Here is a 27,075-nt window from a genome sequence, read left to right on the forward strand (position 1 = left end):
AATAGTCGGGCAGAAGATTTATTTTATCTATATATACTTTTATGAAGTCTTCGGTAGGATAATACGTAGGATAAAAATTCACCAGTAAGGATCGAAAATTATCTGAAAAACAGGAATTAAATGAGTAAGTTTAGGGTTCGGTTTCCCATTCCATCCATCCATCCATCCATTGCGACCAGACTCTGTGCAGAGCGTTGGTGCTGCCTAAGCAGTCTCCTTGGCTGTTGGGCACAATCCTGGACGGGTCGCCACTCCGACGCAGGATACCAGCAAGCTGGCACTCATTTTGCTGACCTCGGAAGGATGACAGGCAGTGTCAACCCCACCTGGTATTAATTCAACAGCCAAGTGGGGTTTGAACCCAAGATGCTAAGATCCCAAGCCCACCACCTTAAGGTTTCCAATTGGCACACCTAAACTCCCATCTACCTACAAGACCTTCATCCACAGCTTGATGGAGTACTGCTATGCCTTCTAGGCTGGCTCCCCTGCTCAAATTGACATTGTGGAAACCAAGGTATTCAAGATCGTTGGAATCTCCAGGACAATGTCCAGGAAAATAGTTTTAAAATAGCAACAAATTTGTGAGAAAAATAACAAAGTGTAGAAAAAAAAATAGTGAAAAATTAGCAATGCAACCACAATTGTCCCCAAAATAGTAAAAATAGAAAATGAAAAAAAAGAAAGGAAAACCTATTTTTTGCTATTTTTTGGAAAAAATGAATAGTTTTTAAAGAGAGCTGAAATACCAAAAATATAATAAAAATAGTCACTAAATAGGGGAAAAAATAAATGTTTGCTTGCTCTAACTAAACTAGGGAAATCACAAACACATACGATTACTTTTTCAAACAGTCGCTACTGCTGTTTAACACTAAACTGAAAGGGAGGAAAACCCGACGATCTTGAGACATTAATATATGCATATTGCGTCCCCCATGGACTGAGCATACCCGAGCCTAGATCTATTGTAATCGATATATACCCCAGAGAGGATAATAACATGATCCTTCCTGGCACTTCCATAGGGAGTGGGGGTGTTTTTCATGACTAATCAGATTATTGAGCACTCGCCGAATGGCTTAAGCACTCAAGCAAGCACTCCAACGAAATGATTGATGAGGAACGGTTGGCTTGGTAATGGAACACACCCCAGATGTACTCGTTGCGAGTAAAACACATAAATAGAGAAAAATATGCAAAATACATCAAAACCTCAAGAAAAATTGGTGGAAATCTTTGGAGAAAAACGTTGGAGCAGGCAGCGGGCAACGTGTCAGGCAGCCATAGGCAAGGCAAATAGAAGGTTAGGATCCATCACGACAGTCACTACGTTTGAGTCAAAGGAAGTCATACTCTTGTTGTTTCTAAGTACCATTAAGTCGCATCTAGAACATCGAGTTTGGTTTTGATTCAGTATGCATAAAAGGCTATATGTTACCTGCGTTGGAGAAAGTGTGATGTAAGGTAATTCCTATAATGGCTTGAAGCTGCTCGGTTTTACTTATCATAAAGTTTACACAAAAGAGCATTGTTTCCATTGGAAACAAGGAAAAAAGACTTTTTTTTGTCATAGCCCCCGTTGTTTTAGTAATTTTGCTGTACGGTGTTAAATGGCGAGCCAATGTCTATTTACAACTAAAATGGCCGCCAGTCTTCCAGTCAGCCATCTTTGATCAGGTCACAAAACCAAGTGAGGGACACGTGTATGCCATCATGCACTTTGCTTGTGCCACGTTTGAACAAAATCAGACCATGCATGTGTCTGAGAAATGGCTGGGGACACGTTTCGGTAACAAAATGGCTGCCAGTCGGCCATCTTTGATGTTATCTCGAAAAAAAATACGTGCGCATGTTCGTTGTCTTTGTGCCAAGTACGAATATAATTGGTCCATACATTTCTGAGATATGATTGCGTAGACACACACGCACATGCACGGACACAAAAATCGAGACCAAATCCATAAGCCTCCATTTCAGACCAAGTCCAACGGGGGGGCTAATAAAATGAAGGTGAGCAGGGTCAAGATAACCAAGGGATTGACAGAGTTAATTTTTCATCAAGATCACACCACACCTGCTTGTGTATACCTTCCTGATGCTCCACACTTACCCTTTCATATCCCGCTTCACCTCCCCATTATCATCCACACCGTCTCTCCCAATCCTTCACTGATTATTATCCCTCCAACTTTTGTCACGAAAAAAGACAAATCCCAAAATTCCATCAAGGCCTAGCTTTTAGATTACAGTATTTTACTGTTTCCTTCTACGCATCTCAACACCATAATGGTGTCTTGCATTATGTGCCCTTTCATTCTAGTGTTGCAGTAGATCGAAATCTGCTGTCGTTTTGCAATGGGAATATGTGACGGCAATTCTGTACGAGTGGCTGTTCAGCGGCGCATTTTGTTCTGTACATTGTTAACGATTGTTGACCTACAATTCGATATGGAATCGATTGTTTATTATATCTGATTGTCATATTTGTTGATGCTAATTGTAAATGTATCTTGTAGCAAAAAGGTGACAAGTATTACCTTTGAAGCGAGACTTTACTGCTTGTGGAAGTGTCTCGAGGGTTCGGGGAATTTCTCATGGCTATTTCCAAATATGAAGCCACCACGCAGTAATGGGCAGTTTCTTACTCTCTGGATACAGAACCATGTCATATTCATGAGAGGTTTCTAGAGGGAGAGGGTTCCGGGAATGTTCGTGAGCGGTGTATTTAAGTGGCAATTAGCAGAGACCAAAAGGGTGAAAGCGGAGCGAAGAGCCAATGGTCATTTGTTCTCTGTGCAGCGAAGTGCTCAGTTTGGTGTCGACAAGCATGTTTTATCTTTTTAAAAAACTCGACTTCGGATTACACCCAACTCTTCCTCCTCATTATTATTCCTCCTCTTTTTGCATTATAAATGATATAACTACCTTCAGTGAACGTTAAGCCAACTGCCCGTTGGACATCCATCGATCAAAGAACCTTAGCTTTTCTGACAATATGGCACAGGTTTGTTGGCTACAATTTCCTTGCCCCTGAGCTCTCTAGCCTGGGTTTTGAATATCAACCCAACTATAAACTGTCATCCTGGTGTTTTGTAGGCAAGGCGATACGTGTGTGTGTGTGTGTGTGTGTGTGTGTGTGTGTGTGTGTGTGTGTGTGTGTGTGTGTGTGTGTGTGTGTGTGTGTGTGTGTGTGTGTGTGTGTGTGTGTGTGTGTGTGTGTGTGTGTGTGTGTGTGTGCCGTCCCTCTGACAGGCATTGAGCCGGGCATGCCGTCTGCCGGCATTCGTTGGTGGACATTAAAGATCTCGCGGTATCCTTCACTAAGAGTACAGTAGGCGAGTTATTGCCAGCACCATGACCAAATTACAAATTCCTTCTCCCATTGACTGCTGGGAGAGCAATGGCAAACCACCTAGCATAACCCTTGCCAAGAAACTGCTTCAGCAGCACCAGTGCTCCGTAAAGAATGTGGCATGTCTCATCTCATCTCATCATGAATAAATTCCAATTTCCTCCTTTCTGGTTTTGTATGGTTCTTGTTTCTATTGGAATATGGTGAATCATTCAGAGATAGCAATTGCTGGAATATCAGTTAAGACCTTTCACCACTGAGACAGAGTCCCTTTTTCATTGCAAAAGGTTCTCTTTCGTATAACGGTCTCCGTTCGACTTTACTTTCATTTATTTTGGATTTCCTTACCTGTGTGACGGTGTATTTCCTAGTTTTTGACCGGACAGCAAAGCTGTCGACTTTGTGGTTTTGAACAAGGAAGACAAGTACAAAAAGCATTTGTGACGTGACTAGAGCGGGCGAACCTGCACTTATGTCTCACTTTCTTTCTGTCTTACTTTTTCCTTCCTTCCTTTCTTTCCTTTGCACCTTCCTTCATTTCAGCAAGTGCATTTATGTCAAAATCATAGATGATGAAGAGTATGAAAAAAACAAGATGTTCTTCATCGATTTGGGGGAGCCTCGCGTAGTTGATATTCCAGGTTTGATGGCTTTCAGTACGTTCGTGACACACACGAGGTGGACGAATGTGTCATTCTTCATTTCCTCATCGCCTTTCCTCCTCCTCCTCCTCCTCCCCCTCCTCCATACCATTGTTCTTGTCATTCAAACGTCGAGAGAATAATTCACAGTTCCTTATCAGCTTCTGTTTGTGTCTTGATTTCCGAGCACATCTGAAATGTTTTTCATTTTTGTCCATTGGTGGAAGATCATGCTTCACACGGTGTGTTAAACTACTAATCACAGTCAATCACTCTTTGTGTGTCACTTTTTGTAACTTGATTAAAAGTGTTTGTTAAAGTTTTCTGTTTTTTTTTCACATCTATGAAATCAACCCTAACTGCAAAAGTGAATGCGTGCGATTTCACATTCACTTCGATGGTTGTATTTTTCAATCTCCTTCTTAACTCGTACATAGAAATCAAGCTTTAATAGTTTGGGCTGTCCACTATAAACCTTTTAGCCTCATAAACCCTTTTGGATAACCGTGTGCGCTCAGAATTATAATCATATTTGACTGAATGTTTTTACGTCTTCAACTTATTGACCCGACAAAATAATTGTTCTTACTCTCTCTCTCTCTCTTCATTTTGCATGGCGTTAATAGTAGTACTTTACAAGAAGAAAGTCAATTCTACAGTTGTTTTTTTTTTTTTTTTTTGTTGTCTGATGATGTTAGATGAAGTTTTAAGAACTTTCCAACACCCAAACTTGACTGCGACGGGCATATTGTCCGTGAAGTCTCTTATCTGTTGAAACACCACGTGAAAGAGTCGAAATTCTGGGTTCCTTGAGCTTTTATCAATTACTTAAAGGCAATGGATGAAGGTAGAGCGAGGTAAAAAAATAATAATAATAATAATAATAATAATAATAATAATAATAATAATAATAATAATAAAAATTTTAATTCACATAGTGCTTTGACATCCCAGCTTTGCAATTTGCATGATAATCCTCCATTCCATAAACCAATCACTCTACACAAGGCTTGCTACATTCTCGACTCCAATGATAGATGTCGTCCGGTAATGGTGCTGCACCTCCAGCAATTGTTTCTATCCACTACCAAGGGCATGCTAAACATCACATCACCATGATAATGTGACAGGTTTGAAAGCAAGGTTGGTGATAAACGAATACTTATGTCATTGGCCATCTGATGCCGCTTTCTGTGATTACGAGTGCATGCATGAAAGGTGTTGAATGCATGGCTTGTCATCAACTCATTCCATTTTCCTTTCCATTTTTTTTGTTTCCTCTCCCTCTCCTACCTGCCTCTACACCCCCATGTTGCCTACAGGAAGATCTTTAAGATTCACATTCTAAACAAATGTGAATATGACAAGGACAGCAGCAGTTTCTTCATTGAGCTCGGAAAGCCTAGATGGGTGCACAGCAGCAGGCCAGGTCGGAAATTGTCCTGTCTCCTTGCAGGCTCCCTGCAATTTTTTTCTATTGTGTATTGGGCAGTTTCCATTATACTCAGACTGGTAGGGTTGACTGAGAGGACTGTGTATCCAAACCACCAAAAGTAATATGGCGCCTGCCAGATAATCAGCTTGACTCCGAATGGAGAGAAAATATTCTGCCCTTCTTAAGCGGGTCATCGAGCTCAATGCGGTGGAAATAGAACCTTTTAAATTCCTTGTGAAATGTCAAAATCTCATATATAGTTATTTTATGTAATTTTGTTAACAATACATACAGCTGAGTTACATTTCCTTTAAATATATGCACGCTACATGCTGCAAGCTCGAGTTTTGGTTAACTGATTGGGACTTCGTAATTGAGTGGATACGGTCACTGAAACAAAGTAAGAGATAATGATGGCCATTTACGCCTGCTTTTTTTTTTTCAAAATCCCACTCTTCAACAATTAAGTGCATCTGCTTGTGTACATAAGAACGGAAATTATGATCATTTAGAAGCTTCCCACAAACTATTCATTACATCAAAATTGCAAACGAGTTTACATACATACGATGCCTTCATTCCAAGCACGTATTGATCAGTAGTTGCATGTTACGACAAGCTGATTTGGTGGTGGGGATTTAGAGACAGCATAGTGTTTTAGACGATATCTCTTTAGTGCCCATCGCAAGTTTCCCTGAATGCAATGTTTTTCTCTAAACAAGGGGCTCGGATCGTGGAGGAGCTAATCGACAAACTGTAGCAGCAGCTTCATAAACTACCAAAAGGTATGGGGTGATGGAGATGTGCAGGGAAGAAATGAAAAAACAAAAACACAAAAACGAGTAACAATAGCCATGAGAGGAACGGAATGGGAAAGAATGAGAGTGTGTCGAAGAGATTGTGGATGTGCATGGGCGAGCACAATCAGGGTTAACCAAGCTGTTTGGACAGGTGCGCATGTGAGGGAGGCAGTTACCCCCTCTCTGAAAGTCATGAGTACGCCAGCAAGGTATTTACCGACAATCCTATACAGTATAGGTGTCATAATTCCCCTCTGATGATCTCTGCTTTCGGTTGATTCTCATACAAATACCTGGTGCTGCTATGGCTTTTGAGATGCCCTTACATCTGGGATGACAATCCAACATCATTACTCCTGGACCACCATGAAGAAACAATGACAATTAAATGTTCCTTTCACCATTTCATGCATTTACATATTGGCAGCAAAGTCATTTTTGGGGGGGACTTTAATCAAATGTAAACTCTTTAATCTCTTTTGGGGGCATACTGCACAAGGTAATGTGCCAATTAAGAATACACTCGAGGTAAAACACTCACATTTTGCCAATGCTGCATGAAAACTGGCCATTATGATAAGATTCTGAATCATTCGGCATTATTTAACTTTGGCGAATGGGTCATGTGATGCACACAATGGCCATATTAGACCGAACAATTCCACAGTTCGCGTCCTGAGATGGAGTCAGATAATTGGTAAACTTTCATTCATCAGCTTCAATCCACAGTCGAAATAATTTTTTTAAACTGCGAACCCCAATATAGCATCCATTTTTTTTCTTTTTAAGCCGGTCAAATTGTTTTCATTGTTTGTTGAATACAAATATACAGTGGGGTACAAAAATACGAATCCAGTCGGAAATTTATTAATTAAGATGTGATAAAATAAATCATTGAAATATGAAACCAAAATCACTTTCAACGGAACTCAGATAAAACATCACTTATTATTATAGTAAAAATCAAATTTGTCTTGACGTACAATCAATAATTAATCAGCGTGACCCCCACCCCTTGGCATTGAGAACTGCTGACTCCATTTGGGATTGATTTAATTAGTTTGTGGATTATGTTTGAGTCCATCTTTTCCCAACAGTGTTGTCATGCACACCAAAGCATAGTCAGACTGCTCACATAAATTGTATCTTTCTCAAAAAATGTATTCATCTTTCACTTATTTTGTTAATATAATAAATTTTTGTCATTCAATAATAACGATCAATAAATTAAAAATTATCGATACATATCTTCAATATAATGACAAATTTGTGTTTGAAATCGTAATTTCAGAAAGCCTGGCATTGATTTAAGTGGACTCGTACTTTTATACTCGGACACTGTTTGTCTTTCGGATAATGCGGGAGTAGATGTAATAAGGCATTGACAATCCAAAAACATTCAGACTTATTCAAGCAAAGAAAAAATAATTTAAGGGAATAATTAACTACAAACATAAACTAGCTCCATTGAGACAATTAAGTTTTCCCTTACTTCATTGCTCGTGCTCTTCGTTCGTCTCTGAGCAACCATAACGTAAGGGCACGGTAAAACGCAGCCTTAGATTTCTGAACCCAGCAACGATTAAAAAAAAAAATTCCCAAAATAATTCAGGGTAATGTTTACGACTTCGTTGCAGAGAATTTTGGAGTTTCTACCTCTCGGACGAGAAAATTTAATTTCATTCAAATGCAAAGCATCAATTCATGGGAAGGACAACGTGGGGGCTGAATTGGAAGTTTGCGTTGATCTTTATTTTAAAGCAACGAGAAAGTAGTTGGCATAAAAAAGTCATTTGCACACATCTACAGTATACTTACACTGAATTACCGACTTCATCTTGGCTTTGCCCCCGACCCTTCACTTTTGCATCTCCACCCCACTCACTCTTCTCCATTCCTCCAACTCACAAACCTTGGCATGTGTTTCTCTACGGAGAGTGATCATTAATGTTCATTGCCTTATCGAATCTGCATCCATCTTCTGCAATCTAAAGACATCCCTTAATATTAATTTGAAGACGTATTCAACAAACTCTCATATATCCCTGTTCCAAACTACATTGGATTTCAGCAGAAGGAAGGCAACTTTAAAACTGCATGATTTATTAATAATCATGTTATAATGATGTTTTGCATTCTGCTGTTTGTATCAACATGAACATTTAAGCATGTCATATCTGTATGCTGAAATTTTGCAAATTATTATAACTCCCCCTCCCGCACCACCCTCCTCTGCCATCCAAATCTGACTGGACATGTGAATAAACAACTGGAGCTGGACTTGCGTGGGCTTTGCGAAAGCCAGAGGCCAGTAAGTAATAGGGGTCACGTATTTGACTGTTCTTGATCAATTTCGATAACGATTGTTTTTTTGTTTTTTTTACATCAAATGATTGTTCAAAATATATCATCGTCGCAATTTTTAGAAGCAAATGCAGATTGCCTGAATAAACACGTGAAAACAAAATAATTTGACCGGATCCAAGCTTGTACATCCACAACTCCCCCCCCCCCACCTAAGATATCCAATGATGAACGCAATCTTCTCATTGCCATTGTAAGAAAATTCGGGAAAAAACAAAACTAGCAATATCTGTCATAAAGCCAATAGTTTTCGAATGAGCAAAAATAATTCAAATGCTTCCAAAATAGGAGAAGATTTAGAAAAGCGTTTCACAGTTCTCTTAAGCCCAGCTGCTTTCAATAATGTCTTTGCAAACAGCCGGTGTACTTGGTGGGGGCGGGGGGTGGGGTGGTGGAGGGAAGCAAACGCATGTCCCTTTGATATAGTCTTCAAAAATGTGGCATATTGGGTGTATAAAGTGTCTATACCCGATTACAAGAAAATTGAGTCATTCGGTGTTTGACAGTCAGACAGCAGGTGGAAGTCTGTGTGCTAATGCATGTGCGTGTGGACGCAGATCAAGAAGAGAAACAATTGACAGGAGATGAAGAGGAAGCTCGAAGGATAGCGGAGATGGGAAAGCCGATCCTGGGAGAGAATTTCAAACTCGAGGTGGTTATTGAAGAGTCCTACGAATTCAAGGTTTGTCTTTTTTTTATCGTTCTGCCCAAGATGGAAAATCCTTTTATACAGGTTTGTTAATGTATAGCTTTTGCTTGGGATTTGCTCGAGTGGAGCAAAAGGTAACGGTGAATCGCATCACCCCGGCAGCCCTTCAGGAAACCCTGGTGGTCTATCACATAAAAAAAAAATTTTTAATGAAGGTTGCCAACAGATGGAATGCATGCCTTTGCACTGTCCAGGATGGGTTTGAATTCGATTCAAACCCAGCTCGATTCAAACTTCGATTCAAACTCACCCAACTCTAAACTGCCATCCTGGTGGTTCTCAAACAGGATGCAGCATCAATGAGTCCTTAAGAGGGACTTTAAGCTGGGGACCCATCTGATGGCATTTGCTCATGAACGTTAAATATCCCACGGTATCATTACACAAAAGAAGGACAATGTGTGCTGCCATCCTGACTAAATTCAAAAACCCTGATCTAACAATTCTCATCGTCATCGAGTTGTGGCTCTCAAGGCACTCTCTGTGTGGCAATTGACCATCTCCCAGTCGGGGCTCTGGAATTATCTTTCTATAATGCATCACTCATCCATGGCATGATTTGAAATGCAGCCAGGATACACCAAAATCAAATTATCTCAAATTTATTGCTTCATAAATAAAAGGCATCAAATAATTTTTCCTAAACAATTTTCCAAGGGCACTATTTACCAACAATGCAGTAGTCAAAGCTTTTTTTCTTTAAGATCGAGGCTCAAGGAACAGCAAGGCAATAGAGGGTATGACGACACAGTGAGGCAGCAGGGCAACTCTTGAACATCATAAGCAGGGCAATGAATGAAAAGGATAAGAGACAGAGAGAGAGAGAGAGAGAGAGAGAGAGAGAGAGAGAGAGAGAGAGAGAGAGAGAGACAGAGAGAGAGAGAGAGAGAGAGAGAGAGAGAAAAGGGAGGAAACATTGTAACCAGCAAGTAAGAGGGTTTAGTGAGGTAGGGTTAATAGGGCAAGAAAAGATCATTGGTTGGGATGGTGGATGGCATGAGATGGCAGTGCACCCCCTGCTTGAAGTGCTGCAGGGAAGAATAGGATAACGCAGACTATGGAAGGCAGTTCCATATATGGGAAATGCAAGGAATAAAAAAGTTGAGGTGTGCAGTCAGTCTGGATTTTGGAAGTTACACCAGGAGGGCTGTAATGGAAGAGCTCAAGTCGTTCATCCTCAAATTTCTGGGGAGGATCAGTGGACTGAGAAAATAGAGGGAGCTAACACCTGAGGAGAGGCGGTAAATAAATAAATAAAAATACAGAGACCAACGACCTGCTTGTGGTGTGAAAGCAACAGATCTTCTTCTTCGGCCTCATCACGATCGATTTCAAAAATATTGAGCACTTTAAGTTCCACAGAATCCAGGAGAGACAGATATGATGCTGGAATACTAGCCCATGGGGGAGAACAGTGCTTCATTGAGCTACAAACAAATGCCTTATAGACTGTGAGAAGGTCTGCTTTGAAACTTTTTCGAGGAAAGATATGGAATAATAGAGAATATCCACTCTGTGGTTGGCTTTGGAGGCCAGATTTATTACATGGTCAGCCCAGGGCCGGACTTACCATGCGGTGGGCCGTGGGCACAATGATTGTGGGGGGCCCCCAAAGTTGGAGATTAATCAACAACTTAAATTATAACTGCTTTTTAATCAACAACTGAACTTATATCTATAGATTTGGCAGATCCTGATCAGGAATGATTTGGCATACATGTTCACAAATTACAATTAAATCTGACAATGTGACAAGATGGACGGATTGTTATTGATATGGCTGGTGACTTATCTATGAGCTGGTGACTTATCTATGAGCTCATTCTAAAATCAAATCACAAAAATGCTGTTGCCACAAGAGTAAGAGATAGAGATGGACTAATCTAAGAAAATAACAAACGACGCGCTGTCATTAATCATACTACGAACTTCGACTAAAAATTTTCTAACTTCTAAAAACCCTCTGGGCAAGATAAATCCGAAATGGTGATTAATAGCCGACTTCCAGTGACCGCAAATATACGGCAGTGTCATCCACATCAATAAACATACACACGGTGCCTTAATCAATGGACAAGCTTCCTGCGCGACTTCGCGGCAGCAAACTCAGATATGATACTGTCAACCTGCATGGAATTGAGCACATCGGATTCGGTTCAAATGATGGTCAGATTAACCAGTCTCTGCTGCCCCATCGTGGAGCGAAGATGGTTCTGGATAAGCTTGAGTTTCGAAAACGAGCGCTCCCCGGAGCAGTACGACACCATCAGTGAGAGGTAAATCTGAAGCAGCCCTTCCACGTTTGGGAAAGTATCGGTGAGTTTTTGATCGATGAGAAAACTGTACATCTCGAGTTCAGTGCGGCCCAAGTCTGGCTCTGACTCCTTCATCATGGCTTGGAACTGAATCATTTCTTCTGTGAGGTCAGGTGATATATCTTCCCGATACAGCTCGACGAGCTTCGAGCATGACTCTCGAATCTGCTCCACTTCGAGTTGAACAAGAGCACGCAGGAATCCAAATCTTTCGCTCATCTCGCTGTAAGCGTTTGTACGCTTTTCCAACTGCGGCAGCAGTACGTCGATCACTGCAACGTATCCACTGATGCGAAAGGACTACTTGGCATCTAGTTCTACTTCTGGAGTGTGTCCGTAGTCCAAGGGAGCGAGGCGGACATTACGCTTTCATCTACGCGATCCGCGAGTTAATTCCTCCGCACCTGAGCGCTCCACTCCGTCAACAACGAATGTATCAAACTGATCGCGTAATGACTGCACGAAGCTCGCCAGTGACTTGAGGAGCTGCATGGCTGTGGTGAGATCGGTAGCTTGCGACTGAAGGGTTTTACTCGTACAATCAAATCTACCAAGGACAGTAGACCAGAAACCAGCATAGAACCCGATCTCGAGCGTGCACATCGTTTGGTGAAGTGTCTCGGCGATGTTTCTTGTTTCACTCTTCAGTTGTTCATCGTTTGCGATTTCATCGAGGACATCCATGATTTCGCTGTAACCGTCCACAAGATCTCGGGTTGCATCAGAATGAGCTGACCAGCGAGTGTCGCTGAGGCGCTTTGGTACTTGCAGACCTTTGGCTTTCAGGGTGTCAAATAATCTGGCGCAGCGCGACGTGGAAGCTGTAAAAAATACATACACTTGTTCCACGAATTCAAAGAATGCTGCTGCAGGTCTACAGCATCCCACAGCCGACTGACCAACTAAGTTCAGTGGGTGCATCACGCATGGCACAAATATTGCGAGAGGGTTCTCCTGTTTGATCATTCCCTGCATCCCATCGTATCGGCCACTCATATTAGATGCATTATCACAAGATTGTCCTCGGCAGTTAGCGATGTCCAATCCAGTGACTTTCAAAAAATCCAGTAATTCCGTCGCTTGCTGGAGTCCAGTGTGTCCTGTGTTGCTCAGAAAGGTCATGAAAAGCTCCACTGGAGCCTCATTCTCGATGTATCGGAGAATAACTGTGAGCGGGTCGATGTGGCTTATGTCAGGAGTAGAATCGACTGACACAGGGACGTATTTTGCCTCTCACACGAGCGACGATGTTATCCAGAACAGATTTTCCGATGATGGAGACTAACTCTTCACATGTCGTAGATGATAAGTAGTTGGTGTAGCCACTACCTTGGTTGGCATATTTCTGAATGTGCTGCGCCAAAAATGGATCGTATTCCACAAGTAATTCCCTTAAACCAAGGTAGTTACCATTCGTCCATGACCCAACAAAATTTCATCCGATCCACGGAACGCCAGACCACGCTCAGCGAGAAACAATATCACGCTCACACTTCGTTTTAGCACCTCCCTCCAATAGGATGCAATCTCACTCACCTGTTTGACGAGTTCAGTGTCCACACGACCTGTGGATGTTGCTCTGTCTGACAAGCGGATGATATTCGCACAATGTACATGCGAACGCTCATGCACCTTGATAGAACGACTGGAATGCTTCCAGTCATTGAATCCTTCCCCGCCCAGGGCAGTAGCGCCTCCAAAGAGCTTGCAACCGATGCAGTCCAGTTTTCCGGTTGATGTGGAGAAGCAAAGCCAGGACCTTTTCACGGACTCTCCGTTTTGTAGTCTACGGTAAAAAAAATATTCTTGGAGCAGCAGCGTTTCCTATGTTCAACGAACTGTATGGATGAATCAAAGGGACCAGTCAAATTCTGCAGGGGCTCCAAATCTCGTGATGCCCAGTAGTCGATCATCTCTGACGACGGTCGCTCAGGAGGCCAACATCCAATGCAATTGGCAAAGCCAGGTCCATGATCAGTCAGTATATCTCGCGCTTCTTCATCTGATGCATGTTCTTCATCGGTGGAACCTTCCAAGATGTTGGGCGAATCTTGACGCGGGGGTTGCGTTGCCAAATCTGCTTGTTCTGTCTCTGTTGGTGTTCCAGCCTCTGTCATGGATGAATCGCCTGTTTGTGCAGGAGTGAAAAACTCTGAGATTTTCTGGCTCTTGTCGACGACAGCCTTGTGTCTTTCATCTTTTTCCTTGGAACGTTTCCGCTTTTGAGCACCACTGTCATATTTCCGTGGAACCCTGGATTTGTGCCTGTCGTCACCGAAGCTACTCATTCTGGTTTCTGCAGCTGGTAGGTACCGAGTAATCGAGATATTGTCAGAGTGCACGTGGCACGTACCAGAATCACGAACAACAAATATGTTTCACACACCTGGAACATAGAAAGTCACACCGTGTTACTGTGCTGTGCGTGCCAGTAAGCAGGGTACTGACAGCGTTCCCTGCCAGCCGCAGTTTCAGTGTGTACAATACTACCCCTGCCGGCTGTGTGCTGTGCTGGCCTGGCCTAGTTTTACCACATCGACTTTCACCTTTTCACCTCTCCTCTGGCTGGACCTCTGTATTCTGTCTGTGCTTGCTGGGCTCTGGCGGGCAGTGCCGTTGTTAGTTGGTCACGCTCAACCATTCGAAGCATTGATGATCGATCCAAAAAAAGATCCGAATGCGGACCCCCATGCCCGAGGCTTGCCCCGGGAATTTTTGACCACGTTGGATCGGTTCTGTGGACCATGGAAGAAACGGCTTGAAAAAGCCAAAGCTTGAAAAGGACCCTCACAATGATGGACAATTTTGAAAAGATATCCTTACAAAGAGTTTACAATCTTCATTCACCAACAATAAAACTTTAGAAGCACATTTTCAAGGGATTTTCAAAATGTCATCAAAATTGTGGGGGGCCCCTAAATGTGGGGGGCCCCGGGGCCATGGCCCCACCTGGCCACCCCTAAATCCGGTAATGGGTCAGCCCAGGAAGAGGTAATGACTGATGTGAGGCCTTGAAGTTCAAGAGAATGAACTTCTCCCATTGCCCGAGCCTGGAAGAGATATATGGGATAATTTGATGATCCTCCCAGTGTGATGGAGGATGAACCAACATTTATTAATTCCAGATCAGCAAAGTGATGCAGCTACATTCCGTCCATTCAGTGAGATGGGGTTCAGTACGAAACAATCTGGAATTATCTGCAAAAAGGAAGAGAGGGTTTTCCAGAGAATCAGAGAAGTCGTTTATCATGGAGTATAGTAGTACTCCATATAGAGTACTGAAATGGGGGGGAAAATGGCTGCCAATTCAAATGTGTACACAATGATATGCTTATAAACTACTATGGAGTGAAGTCATACGTATTTAAAAGCCATACATTTTATTCTCGAGTATTTTCTGAACTACCAAGACTTAAAAAGATGCCAAAATGCATCGCTAAAGTACCACAAGATATCACTAAAATGCCAATTTGTTCTTCTTCTTCCACTTTAAAACAATGTAAAACTGTAGCCCGACCTAACTCAATAACTGCTGAAGCCATGATGGTGATTCCAACATGGGGAAGTTCCTTTGTCTCTGGGCTAGGGCACGAAACACAAATTTAAAATATATCCACTAGCGGTCATAAGTTTTAGAACACCCCCATTTTTCCAGTTTTTAATAAAATTTAAGCAGTTTAATGTTTCAATGTACTCTACAATGAAAGCATAGAACAAATAAACAATTGCAGATAAAAAACGAAATCATGGAATCGTTTTGTTGAACAAAATTTAATCTAAATTTTTGACTTATCAAAGTAGCCACCTTCTGCAAATATAACAGCCAAACATACTCGTGGCATTCTTTCAACAATGGAAATCAAATATTGTTCGGAAAGTTCTTCCCAACACTGTTGCAGAAGTTCCCACAAATGTGCTGCACTGAAGGTTGCTTTGCTTTCACCCTTCTCTCCAGTTCATCCCAAACCAGCTCGATGGGGTTTAAATCTGGAGACTGTGCTGGCCATTCCATGATTTGAAGCCTCCCGTCTTGTTCTTTTCTTCTAAGGTAGTTCTGACATAACCTGGAGGTATGTTTGGGTCGTTATCTTGCTGTAGGATGAACCTCTGACCAACAAGGCATCGACTAGAGGGTATTGCATGGTGATACAAAATGCTGTGTTCGCCCTTTTGGTTCTGGGTACCAGTCACTCTGTGCAAGTTGCCGACTCTGGATCCAGCAAAAGAGCCCCAGATCATCACGCTTCCTCCTCCATGTTTCACAGTTGGTGTCACACATTGAGGAAACATCCTTTTGCCTACTCAACGGCGTACAAAAACCCTGCGTGATGAACCGAAGATTTCAAATTTTGATTCATTGGTCCATAAAGCCTTCTTCCAGTTTTCAGTAGTCCACTGACAGTGCTTCATGGCCCAGGCAAGCCTCTTTTTCTTATTTGGCCATCTTAGCAATGGCTTTCTTACTGCCACTCGACCTGTCAAACCTGCAGCTCGAAGTCTTCTCTTCACAGTTGAAACTGAGACTTCCTTACTTCGACCAGTGTTAAGCTGCTTTCCTGTGAGCCGCCTATCACTCAAGCTGTTGACTCTCAGAAACTTGTCTTCTGATTGTGTTGTGGCTTTGGGTCTGCCAGACTTCTTCCTGTCAGAGTTTCCTCCAGTTTCCAAGTGCCTTGTGATGGTGTAGGAAACTGTACTCACTGACACCTTGGCTGACTTTGCAATTTCTCTAAAGGAAAGACCGACACTTTTAAGGGTTATAATGGTCTGTCTCTCTTCCTTTGTTAATTGTCTTATTCTCGCCATGATGATCGCAATATACTACTTCCTGCAGTACAACATTGTCCAAATAATGCTTCAGAGGGTGTAGCAACACAGTCTGTTTCAACACTGCTTTTATACAGACAGAGGGTTTGTAACTAATCAACAAAAGTTGGGACACCTGTAGGAATTGTTTGCATCAACTTTCAAGGCTTAATTTACTTCAATTGCTCCAGAACAGCTGCAGTGACTAACCCATTACTTGTTCCCTGAAAAGGGCCTTGTTTATAACACCTCTGAAATTTACATTATTTTTCAATTTTTGGTAACCTAAACTTTTTTTAAACCTCTGCCAGTTTACCGTTTAGTTTTGTACCATTTCAGGTTATTCACTGGACTTGAACTGCTTAAATTTCAGTAAAAACTGAAAAATGGGGGTGTTCTAAAACTTTTGACCGATAGTGTATCAAACATTAATCGTTTTATTATATTAGGAAAATAAATTGATTGTAAATTTTGACTCAACCAAAACCAGGCCAGGATCGTGGGAGTGGGGAAAATGGACAGAACCATTCCAAAAGCGATACATATTCAAACCATCCCCCAAATCAACTGAAAGAAGTATTAAAACAATTTAATAACACAGATGGATTTAATCCATCCCAAAATAACAAAATATATACAACATTAAGCATTATATATATTTTTTAAAACGATAATTGCATCGACATTTTTGCATCGTGGTAATCCACATAGTGGACTGAACCAAATGCCAGGATTGGTGTGGGAGGGGGAGGGGGTGGGGGTGGGGATAATGTACCATAAGCCAAATTGGAGAACATAGATGGATTTAATCCACACCAAAATAACGAAATATATAAAGCATTATGCATGTTTATTACTTTAAATAATGCATAAACAAGAAAAAAAAATTTTTAGGTAAAAACAGAGGGATGAAATAATACGACACATAATACGACAGCTTTTGACATTTTACCTTTGTTGTGGGATTGTGATGGATGAAGAAGAACAATGAAGAACGAAGAAGAAGAAAAATAACAATGAAGTTAACATGATGCCACAATACAACATGATGCCGACACCGTCCACAACAATCCTCTTTTGGTTTACCATCACAACATTTTTTTCACATTGTTCCAACACAATCCCACAATAAAAGTAAAAGCTCAAAAGATATCATGATGCTAATCCATAGGAGGATTGTGCTGTCGTTTTGTGGTATCGTAATGTGGTGTCATTCTTCATTGTTGTTGTTGTTCTTCTTCTTCTTAATTCTTCTTCATCCATCACAATCTCACAACAAATGTAAAACGTCGAAAGATGTCGTGATGGTAATCCATAGGAGTATTGCGGTGTCGTATTGTGGTATCGTAATGTGGTGTCATTCCTACCTTGTTGGGTTGTTTTTTGAGATTTCATCAGGTCAGGTAAGGGAGCATGTGCCAGAACAGCGCGTCGCTGCGTCCACTTTCCGCCGGTACTCCAGGGGCCTCCGTCTGGCCATCCCCCAGGCAGATGCCAGGCCCATCCCCATCTCCTTGAGATGATGGTCAACCTGTTGCAACCATGAGGCACGTGGTCGGCCCACTGGCCTCCTCCACTCATGAGACTCCCTCGCTGAGAGAATCTGGTGAGCAGGATCAGTGTCAGGAAAACGAGCCACATGTCCATACAGCCGCAACTGACGCTCACGGACTATGCAGGTAACAAATCTCATCCGAGTCTCTCTCAGCAACCGCTCGTTGGACACAAAATCCGACCAGCGATAGCCAAGGATTTCCGAAGAGACCTGGTACCAAAGGAATTAAGTCTCCGTCTCAGATCCTTGGTCAGAGTCCAAGTCTCGCACCCATAGAGCAAGACTGGAAGTACCAAGGACCTGAAGACTCGGACTTTCGTCCTCCCGCACAGGTACCGGCAGCGCCACACCCCATGATCCAGTGAATCCATGACTCCCCAGGCCCGACCCAGACGTCTATTGACCTCTGACTCACAGCCAGCAGAGACATGAATATCACTGCCAAGGTAAGTGAATCTCTCCACGACCTCATCATCCTCACCACAAACAGACACAGACAGGACAGCAGCATCCAAGATGTCACCGAAAGCCTGGATCTTAGTTTTGACCCAAGAAACCCGTAATCCCAACGGCTCCGACTCCTCATTCAGCACCTCGAGGGCCCCCAAGAGGATGTCTAAAGTCTCCGCAAAGATGACTGCATCATCTGCAAAATCAAGGTCCGAGATCTTGACATTCCCAAACGATGCACCGCAACTTGATCTCTCCGACATCCTCCCTAAAATCCAGTCCATACAAGTGCTGAAAAGTGTGGGGGCAAGTACACATCCCTGACGAACTCCAGTAACAACTGGAAATAAGTCAGAGATGGTACCACCACACTTCACAGCACTCTCAGTACCAGAGTAGAGTTCAGACATCAGATCGATCAGTTTTGGTGGCACCCCACGAAGACCAAGAATCCTCCAGAGGACATCCCGATTCACGGAATCGAACGCTTTACAGAGATCAACATAGGCTGCAAGCAGCCCCTGCCGAAACTCTCGTCTGCGTTCGGTGAGGACACGAAGTGCAAGGATACGGTCAATCGTTGACCTCTTTGGTGTAAAGCCTGACTGCTCTGGACGCTGGTGCTCAAGCAGATGGTGGCGAACCCTATCAATAATTATCCGAGCAAAGACCTTGCCCGGCACTGAGAGCAGCGTCACCCCTCGGTAGTTGTTGCAGTCTTGGCGATCACCCTTCCCTTTCCAGAGAGGGACAACAAGGCCCCTCTTCCAGTCAGTTGGGATGATGCCTGTGTTCCAGGCAGAGCACAAAACTGCATGCAACGACACGAGTGCAGCATTTCCACCAGCCTTGAGAAGTTCGGCATGGATGCCACAGATCCCTGGAGCTTTTCCCCGTTTCAACTGGTTCACCGCAGCCCGTGTTTCCACAAGCGAAGGTGGACCACAGTTGATTCGAGGGTCAGCAACAGGGATTGTAACACCCTTGACGTCCAACTCGACAGCTGGGGGATCAGCCCGGTACAACCGCTCAAAGTAATCAGCCCAGCGGGCCTTCACTTCAGACTCCTCTGTCAAGAGCCTACCACTCTCTGCTCGAACTGTAGTGCTCCGAGGGATGGGCTTGGATGAACGTAATGCGCAAATTCCCCTGTAAGCGGGACGAGAATCACCTGTCCACAGGTGATGCTCTACCCCCTCACAGATTCCTCGCACATAGACCTCCTTGTCCACCCTCAGTGCACGTACAGTTTTACGCCTCAGCTCCCTGAACAGCTCAGCTCTGCCATTCAGCCTGGCCCTGCGACTCTGGTCAATGGTATCCAGTGTCCCTTGAGAGACAAAATTCTTCTTTGCCCTGCGGTGAGCTCCAAGGCATCCACCGGCAACATCAAGGACGGTGGTCTTGAAGGCGTTCCACAACTCTTCAGGACCCCCCAAAGCACCCAGACCCCCCAAGTGTCCACTCAGCCTGTTCGCAAACTCCTCAGCTACTCTCTCATCCCTGAGCTTGGCAACATCCAACCTAGGCTGGGATGGTACCATTCTCCAGGACTTAAGTTGCAGCTTTAGAGTTGCTACAACAAGCCTGTGGTCAGTATTGAGGAACTGAGCACTCTGGTAGACCCTGCAGTTCTGGATCATCCTCCAACGACCGTCAATGAGGACATGATCAATCTCCTTTGCCACACCGCCAGCGTTGGAATACCAAGTCCAGCGATGAGCTTGTGGGTGCTGAAACCATGAACCAGCCACCCTAAGTCCATGACTTCTTGCAAAGTCAAGGAACTTAGTGCTATTCTGGTTCATAGTTCCTGACCCATAGGGACCAACACACACCTCATAACCATCCCGATCAGTTCCAGTCGATGCATTGAAATCCCCCAAGACTAGAAATGCATCTCGTCTGGGGCACTGATCAACCACAGACTCGAGTGTGGCGTAGAATGTGTCTTTCATGGTGAGATCACTCGCCTCAGTCGGAGCATAAACAGAGACCAGGGAAATGACACCTAAGGAGTGACGAATCCTTAATCTCATAATACGCTCGTTGACCGGTGTTACCTCAATTATCATTGGGGTCAGCTTATTGGACACAGCTACAGCAACTCCTTGGGTATGGTAACCATCAGAGCGACCAGACCAATAGTAGGTGTAACCACCCACCATTATCTCGCCGCAGTCCGGTCTCCGAACCTCAGAGAGAGCTACAATCCCGATGTCCAAACGCTTGAGCTCAGATCATAACAGAGACAGGTGATCATCCTCTCTTAGGGATAGGACATTCCAGGCACCCACCCAAAGGGACCGCCTCAGGTTAACCCAAGGAGACCGCCGTTTGGTGGACGACACCTCAGCACCACTCCGACACACTCTCCCGCAATCTGACCCAGGGATGTTACCCCGTGGTTTCCCTCCTATCATCAAAGATTGGGGGTCCCGAAGGCTTTGCCCCAATCCCGTCATCCGGTGAGCTGCCTTGCGAAGGGAAGCTGCACAGGAGGTACTCCCACGGAGTGGGCTTTCAGATTTTTTTGCGTTTTTGCGTTTTGCGGAATGAAGGCTTTTATGGTGGCCGGAGTGCAAATCCTGCCACCAACCTCCTAAAAAGAAGTAACTCAACTGCAGGAGGACGTCCGCAGACACAGTTGGGCACTAGATATGGATGGCCGTTGGCTCACAAGGAGCTCGTCCGCCCTTTGGCAGGTTTTGTTTTTAATCCTGCTGGGTGTCCATATCCAAACACCCTCCTCACCAGAAAACCTGGTGGGGGAGACGGTTTAGTCGCCGACAACCCGACCATGGAACAGGTTAGTACAGGTTTACATGGTACCTGTAGCAGGTCACAGATCGAACCTGACCTGACATAAGATTTCATTCCTCTATGTTTTTACATTTTTATACTGTATATGAGGAACAAGACTGGTCCAACACTGCCTTGGGGCACTCCAACTTGCTCCACTCAGATATTCCCGCAGTTTCCAGATGAATGGTCGCCACTAAAAACACAAAATCAACACAATTTCCTTCATCCCAACTGTGACAAAGCTACAAAGCTTAAAATCCATGGTTAATGGAAAGAATTGCTATGGGGTGACTTTAAGTCTCCAAATTGTAAGATGGAGCCAATTTGCTGAACAACTGTTTGAAAATTTTATTAGATTTGATAATTGCTCCCCAATAAATAGGTTACCTGGAGGGATTTTGAAATAACAGTTATGGAAGAAAAACCTTCTTCTGCTCATGGAATCGGAGATACAGTACATACACATGATTAACACACACTGTGCTGAACCCTGCACCAGGTTTTACTGCCCAAGCTTGTGAGTCATGGAACGGGCGAAGGTGATATCGAACAGTTTTCATCTCTCTCCATTCCATTCCGACAAATATGGAGCTGTAAAAAAATTCAACGAAAGCACGACCTGGTGGAGCTGCATTGTGGAGTGCAATTATTGATTTGAGGCACATACTCTTTACATTGCTCTGAGGCATATTGAGAAATCTCTCAGCGAGAACCAATCCTGAACAGGTCACCACTCCGACATAGGATACTTGACTGAAGGTGGCAGGGATTTGTAATTTGTTCAGTTTGCCAGCGATAGATCACATACCCTTCGCAATCTTTAACGTCCACCAAATATGGCTGGTGGAAGGATGCCCAGTTTAACGTCGATCGGAGGGACAGCACGCACATTGAGGCCTTGGCCTGCCTGCGAGATACCAGGATGACAGTTTGTAGCTGAGTCAAGATTCAAACCCAGTCTGCACACTGCCTTATCTTGCCTCTGCACTTGATATAAACATCCTCATAAAATAATTTTAAAATTTTTTTTTTGCATAATCCTCATAATTATAGAATCTTGTATGTGAAGTGTTTTGGTGGAAAATTTGAAACTTCACAACAAAGTGCTTGCATCATAAGTTACATTAATAATTGTACAGTCGAGAAACCTCCAATGTTAGAAGTTTTGAAGAATGAAAGCACAGTTATTCAAAACAACAGGGGATTGAACTCAAGACTTTAGGATGTTAAACCAGCTACCTTGACCATTAAGCCAGCACCAGGTCTTGTGTAGGTGGGATATTTTTAAAATCGAAAACGGCTGGGCCAGTCTGAGGAGACCACTTGCAGTTTTCGCCTGAACATGTGGAATAGTTTGAGTAGTTTAACCACTGATCCTTGTCAAAGGAAGGGGTCTTATTACTCCCCTCCCGGTTTCACCGGAGGGGACGACAAGTTTGATTTCTGTCTGTACTTCCGTCCCACCTGTGGTTCTTCAGACTTTTCCCCCATACCCTTTTACAAAGTCAACTGAAACTTGGTGCCTGGTTTTATTATGATAAGTTACAGAACAAGTTCGGGTTTCAGGGCATTTGGTCATTTTTTCACAGTTATACCATTTTTGGACTGAGAAAATATCACATCGGTCGGGGGTCGTGTAATGCAAAGCAATTCTCACTCTTGTTTTAGGATCATTTCTTCTCTGGGATTGTTATCTGAATGCCAAAACAATATAACTTCTGCTGTATATGTCACAGTAAATATCCTGGAATATGCATATTGGTACCTGCTTATTTGAACATGATGATTGGTACATGCGTATTAATACATGCATATATCTGTGCATGCATTTTAGCACATGCATATATTAGTACATGCATATTAGTACATGCATATTAGTACATGCATATATTAGTACATACATATTAGTACACGTATATATTAGTACACGCATATATTAGTACATGCATATTAGTACACGCATATATTAGTACATGCATATATAAAGGCCCTGTCACACCTTGACGATTTAGCCAATGTATGCCTGACATATGCAAAATTGGGCTAAAACGCCGGCACACGTCGAATACGTTATGGGTAAGTTTGTATACGTTAAGAGCACGCTGAAAAACACTGCCATATGTCGTAGTACGCTGGCTTTCATCGTTGTACTTTGCGGTTGTCCTCAAATTTTAGCATGCTTGAAATTTTACGTGTGCCAGCGTATGACTCACACGTTCCGCTACGCTGGCCATAAGTTGTAGGCACGTTATGCGATCGTTGACACACGTCGACACACGTTACTTGTAAGTTACTCATAAATCGAAACACGTCGAGGTAATGATTAGCGTACCCGAAACTTATTTTTAACCTATGAGTAACATGTTGTAGGCACGTTACACGATCGTTGACACACGTCCAGGCACGTTATGTGATCGTTGACACACATTGAGGCACATTACTTGTAAGTTACTAATAAGTCGAAACACGTTGAGGTAATGCTTAGCGTACCCAAAACTTATTTCTAACCTATGAGTAACATGCTTTGAACCTATGTGTAACGTACCTCCAACGCATATTGACGTATGTCGACGTATTTGATTGACGTCTTCCGGACGACCACAGAACTTACTGAACGTGTTTCTAATTTACAGCTACCGTATAATGGCGTATTGGCAGCGTTAAAAAAACAACAACAATAACTTCCGATATTTCGTCACGTGCCGATACGTCATGTCTGATTGCCTCTTCAGTTTGCTCATGTCTTATTCTTAGTTCCTCCTCTGTGAATATTTTCTGTTTGAGGATATTGTCACGTCGACGTCGAAACTTAAAAGAAAATGTCCGAATATATTTTAAAATTCGTGATAGACTAAAAAAAAGACAAAAAAACAACAACAACAACAACAACAACAACTTCAGATATTTCGTCACGTGCCTTCATGGAGCCAAGGAGAAAAAAAGAAAATGTGCCTTGACGGAGAAAATAAGTTTCGGGTCTGCTAAACATTACCTCGACGTGTTTCGACTTATGAGTAACTTACAAGGAACGTGTGTCGACGTGTGTCAACGATCGCGTAACGTGTCGACAACTTATTCCCAGCGTAGCGGAACTTGTGAGCCATACGGCGAGTATGTCGTAAAATTTTCAGCATGCTTGAAATTTCACGACGTACGAGACGTACCACGAAATGTGACAGCGTACTTCATCGTTTTTCAGCATGCTCTTAACGTATACACAACTTCCCCATAACGTATTCGACGTGTGCCAGTTTGGTTCGGCAAATTCTTCAGAGGTCAGCATACGCTGGCTAAATCGTCAAGGTGTGACTGCGATGTTGACACTTCCAATTCTCAGGCGGTTATGATTTAAATCGGCGAGCGGCAGGTTTTTAACAGGCTACGCCACGTGATCGTCGGCGATACGTGCAGCGTGCTATGCCTAAGTTAAACTATCGTTGGGCATAGGTTGTGAACGCCGAGAACAGGCTAAGCATTCGTTGGTATAAGTTATCTATAAGACAACGAAACGTTCTGTTCACATTACTAATTCGTTATGCATACGACCAAAACTTTAAAAAGCATCAAAATTTCAGCGTACGCCAACGTTTTACATACATTTTTACACGTTGCCATTGCTGGCTAAATCGTCAATGTGTGACAGCGCCTTGAGTAAATGCATATCAGTACACGCATATATTGGTACATGCATATCAGTACATGCATATATTAGTACATGCATATTAGTACATGCATATATTAGTACATGCTTATATTAGTACATACATATTAGTACATACATATTAGCACATGCATATTAGTAAATGCATTTTAGCACATGCGTATTAGTACATGCATATATTAACACATGCATATTAGTACATGCATTTATTAGCACATGCATATGTTAGTACATGCATATTAGCATATGCATATTAGCACATGCATATGGTAGTACATGCATATTAGCACATGCATATATTAGAACATGCATATGTTAGTACTTGCATATATTAGCACATGCATATGTTAACACATGCATATTAGCATATGCATATTAGTACATGCATATATTAGTACATGCATATATTACTACATGCATCTTAGCACATGCATATTAGTACATGTATATATTAGTACATGCATATTGGCACATGCATATTGGTAAATGCATTTTAGCACATGCATATTAGTACATGCATATATTAGCACATGCATGTTAGCACATGCATATTAGTACATGCATATATTAGTACATGCATATTGGCACATGCATATTGGTAAATGCATTTTAGCACATGTGTATTAGTACATGCATATATTAGCACATGCATGTTAGCACATGCATATATTAGTACATGCATGTTAGCACATGCATATATTAGTACATGCATGTTAGCACATGCATATTAGTACATGGATATTAGCACATGCATATTAGTGCATGCATGTTAGTACATGCATATATTAGCACATGCACATATTAGCACATACATATTAGTTCATGCATATTGGGACATGCATATTAGTACATGCATATTAGTACATGCATATTAGCACATGCATCTTAGCACATGCATATATTAGTACATGCATATATTAATTCATGCATATTGTGAAAAATATGCATGAATTAATATATGCATGCACTAATATTGCATATCACATGCATATGAAGCCTGGTGTTGGCGCAGTGGTTAGGGCAGTGGCTTGGGACCCAAAAGGTCCTGAGTTCAAGCCCCGTTGGGACACTGAATTAATATATGTATGTATGTATGTATGTATGTTGTATATATATATATATATATATATATATATATATATATATATATATATATATATACATATACATATATATATATATATATATATATATATATATATATATATATATATATATACATATACATATATACATACATACATATATATGTATATATAAACCAAGTCGAAAACACCAGGGGGTTGACTCAGCCTGCGATCCTTCCAAGGTCGGCGAAATGAGTACCAGTTGTACTGGGCCCGGTGTATGCCCTGGTTAGAATAGATGTACCATATCCCTGTGTGTCATAAGAGGCGACCAGGGTTGCGTCAGGAAGGGCATCCGGCGTAAAAACCTATGCCAAATCATTATGCGGACGGACAACAAAACGAATTTCCATACCGGATCGGTCGAGGCCCGGGTTACCAACGATCGCCACCGGTACCGGTGGTCAGCAGGGTACCAGTGGAAATTGTGCTACTGCTGGGCAAAGGAGGAGAAGGAGACGGGGAAGGTGAGTCCGGAGGCAGTGGGAGAGGGGGAAGGGTAGAAGTGTGGAGGTGAGAGTTGGAACTCTGAATGTTGGGACTATGACTGGCAAAGGGCGAGAGTTGGCTGATATGATGGAGAGAAGAAAGGTGGACATACTGTGTGTATAAGAGACCAAGTGGATGGGGAGTAAGGCTAGGAACATTGGAGGTGGTTTCAAACTGTTCTACCATGGTGTGGATGGGAGGAGAAATGGTGTCAGGGTAATCCTGAAGGAAGATTATGTCAAGAGGGTATTGGAGGTGAGGAGAGTGTCTGACTGAGTGATGAGTGTGAAGTTGGAAATTGAAGGGGTGATGATGAATGTCATCAGTGCATATGCCCCACATATGGGGTGTGAGATGGAGTATAAAGAAGATTTCTGGAGTGAGAGATGAAGTGGTGGAGAGTGTATCCAAGGATGAAAGAGTGGTGATTGGAGCAGATTTCAATGGGAATGTTGGGGAAGGGAATAAAGAGGATGAGGAGTTGATGGGTAGGTACGGTCTCAACAAGAGAAATGTGGAAGGGCAAATTGTGGTAGAGTTTGCAAAAAGAATAGAAATGGCAG

General features: G+C 42.7%; 1 protein-coding gene across 4 annotated transcripts in view; it reads left to right on the forward strand.

Moving 5' to 3' along the window:
• Positions 1-27,075, forward strand: part of LOC147012310 (sodium/calcium exchanger 3-like) — a 281,319-nt gene that overhangs the window by 217,484 nt on the left and 36,760 nt on the right. Inside the window, exons 3-5 of one of the 4 annotated variants that reach the window (XM_085856299.1) lie at positions 3,899-3,996; positions 8,507-8,542; positions 9,153-9,277. In XM_085856299.1, coding sequence (XP_085712425.1) covers positions 3,899-3,996; positions 8,507-8,542; positions 9,153-9,277 — 259 coding nt within the window. Of the gene's footprint in view, positions 1-3,898; positions 3,997-5,318; positions 5,426-8,506; positions 8,543-9,152; positions 9,278-27,075 lie in introns of all 4 variants that reach the window. The other 3 variants (XM_085856298.1, XM_085856301.1, XM_085856300.1) reach the window with 3 other exon arrangements.

Source organism: Eptatretus burgeri, chromosome 15, assembly GCF_056783735.1.
Source record: "Eptatretus burgeri isolate ZD-2024b chromosome 15, Ebu_testis_v1, whole genome shotgun sequence".
Classification (NCBI taxonomy): Eukaryota; Metazoa; Chordata; class Myxini; order Myxiniformes; family Myxinidae; genus Eptatretus; species Eptatretus burgeri.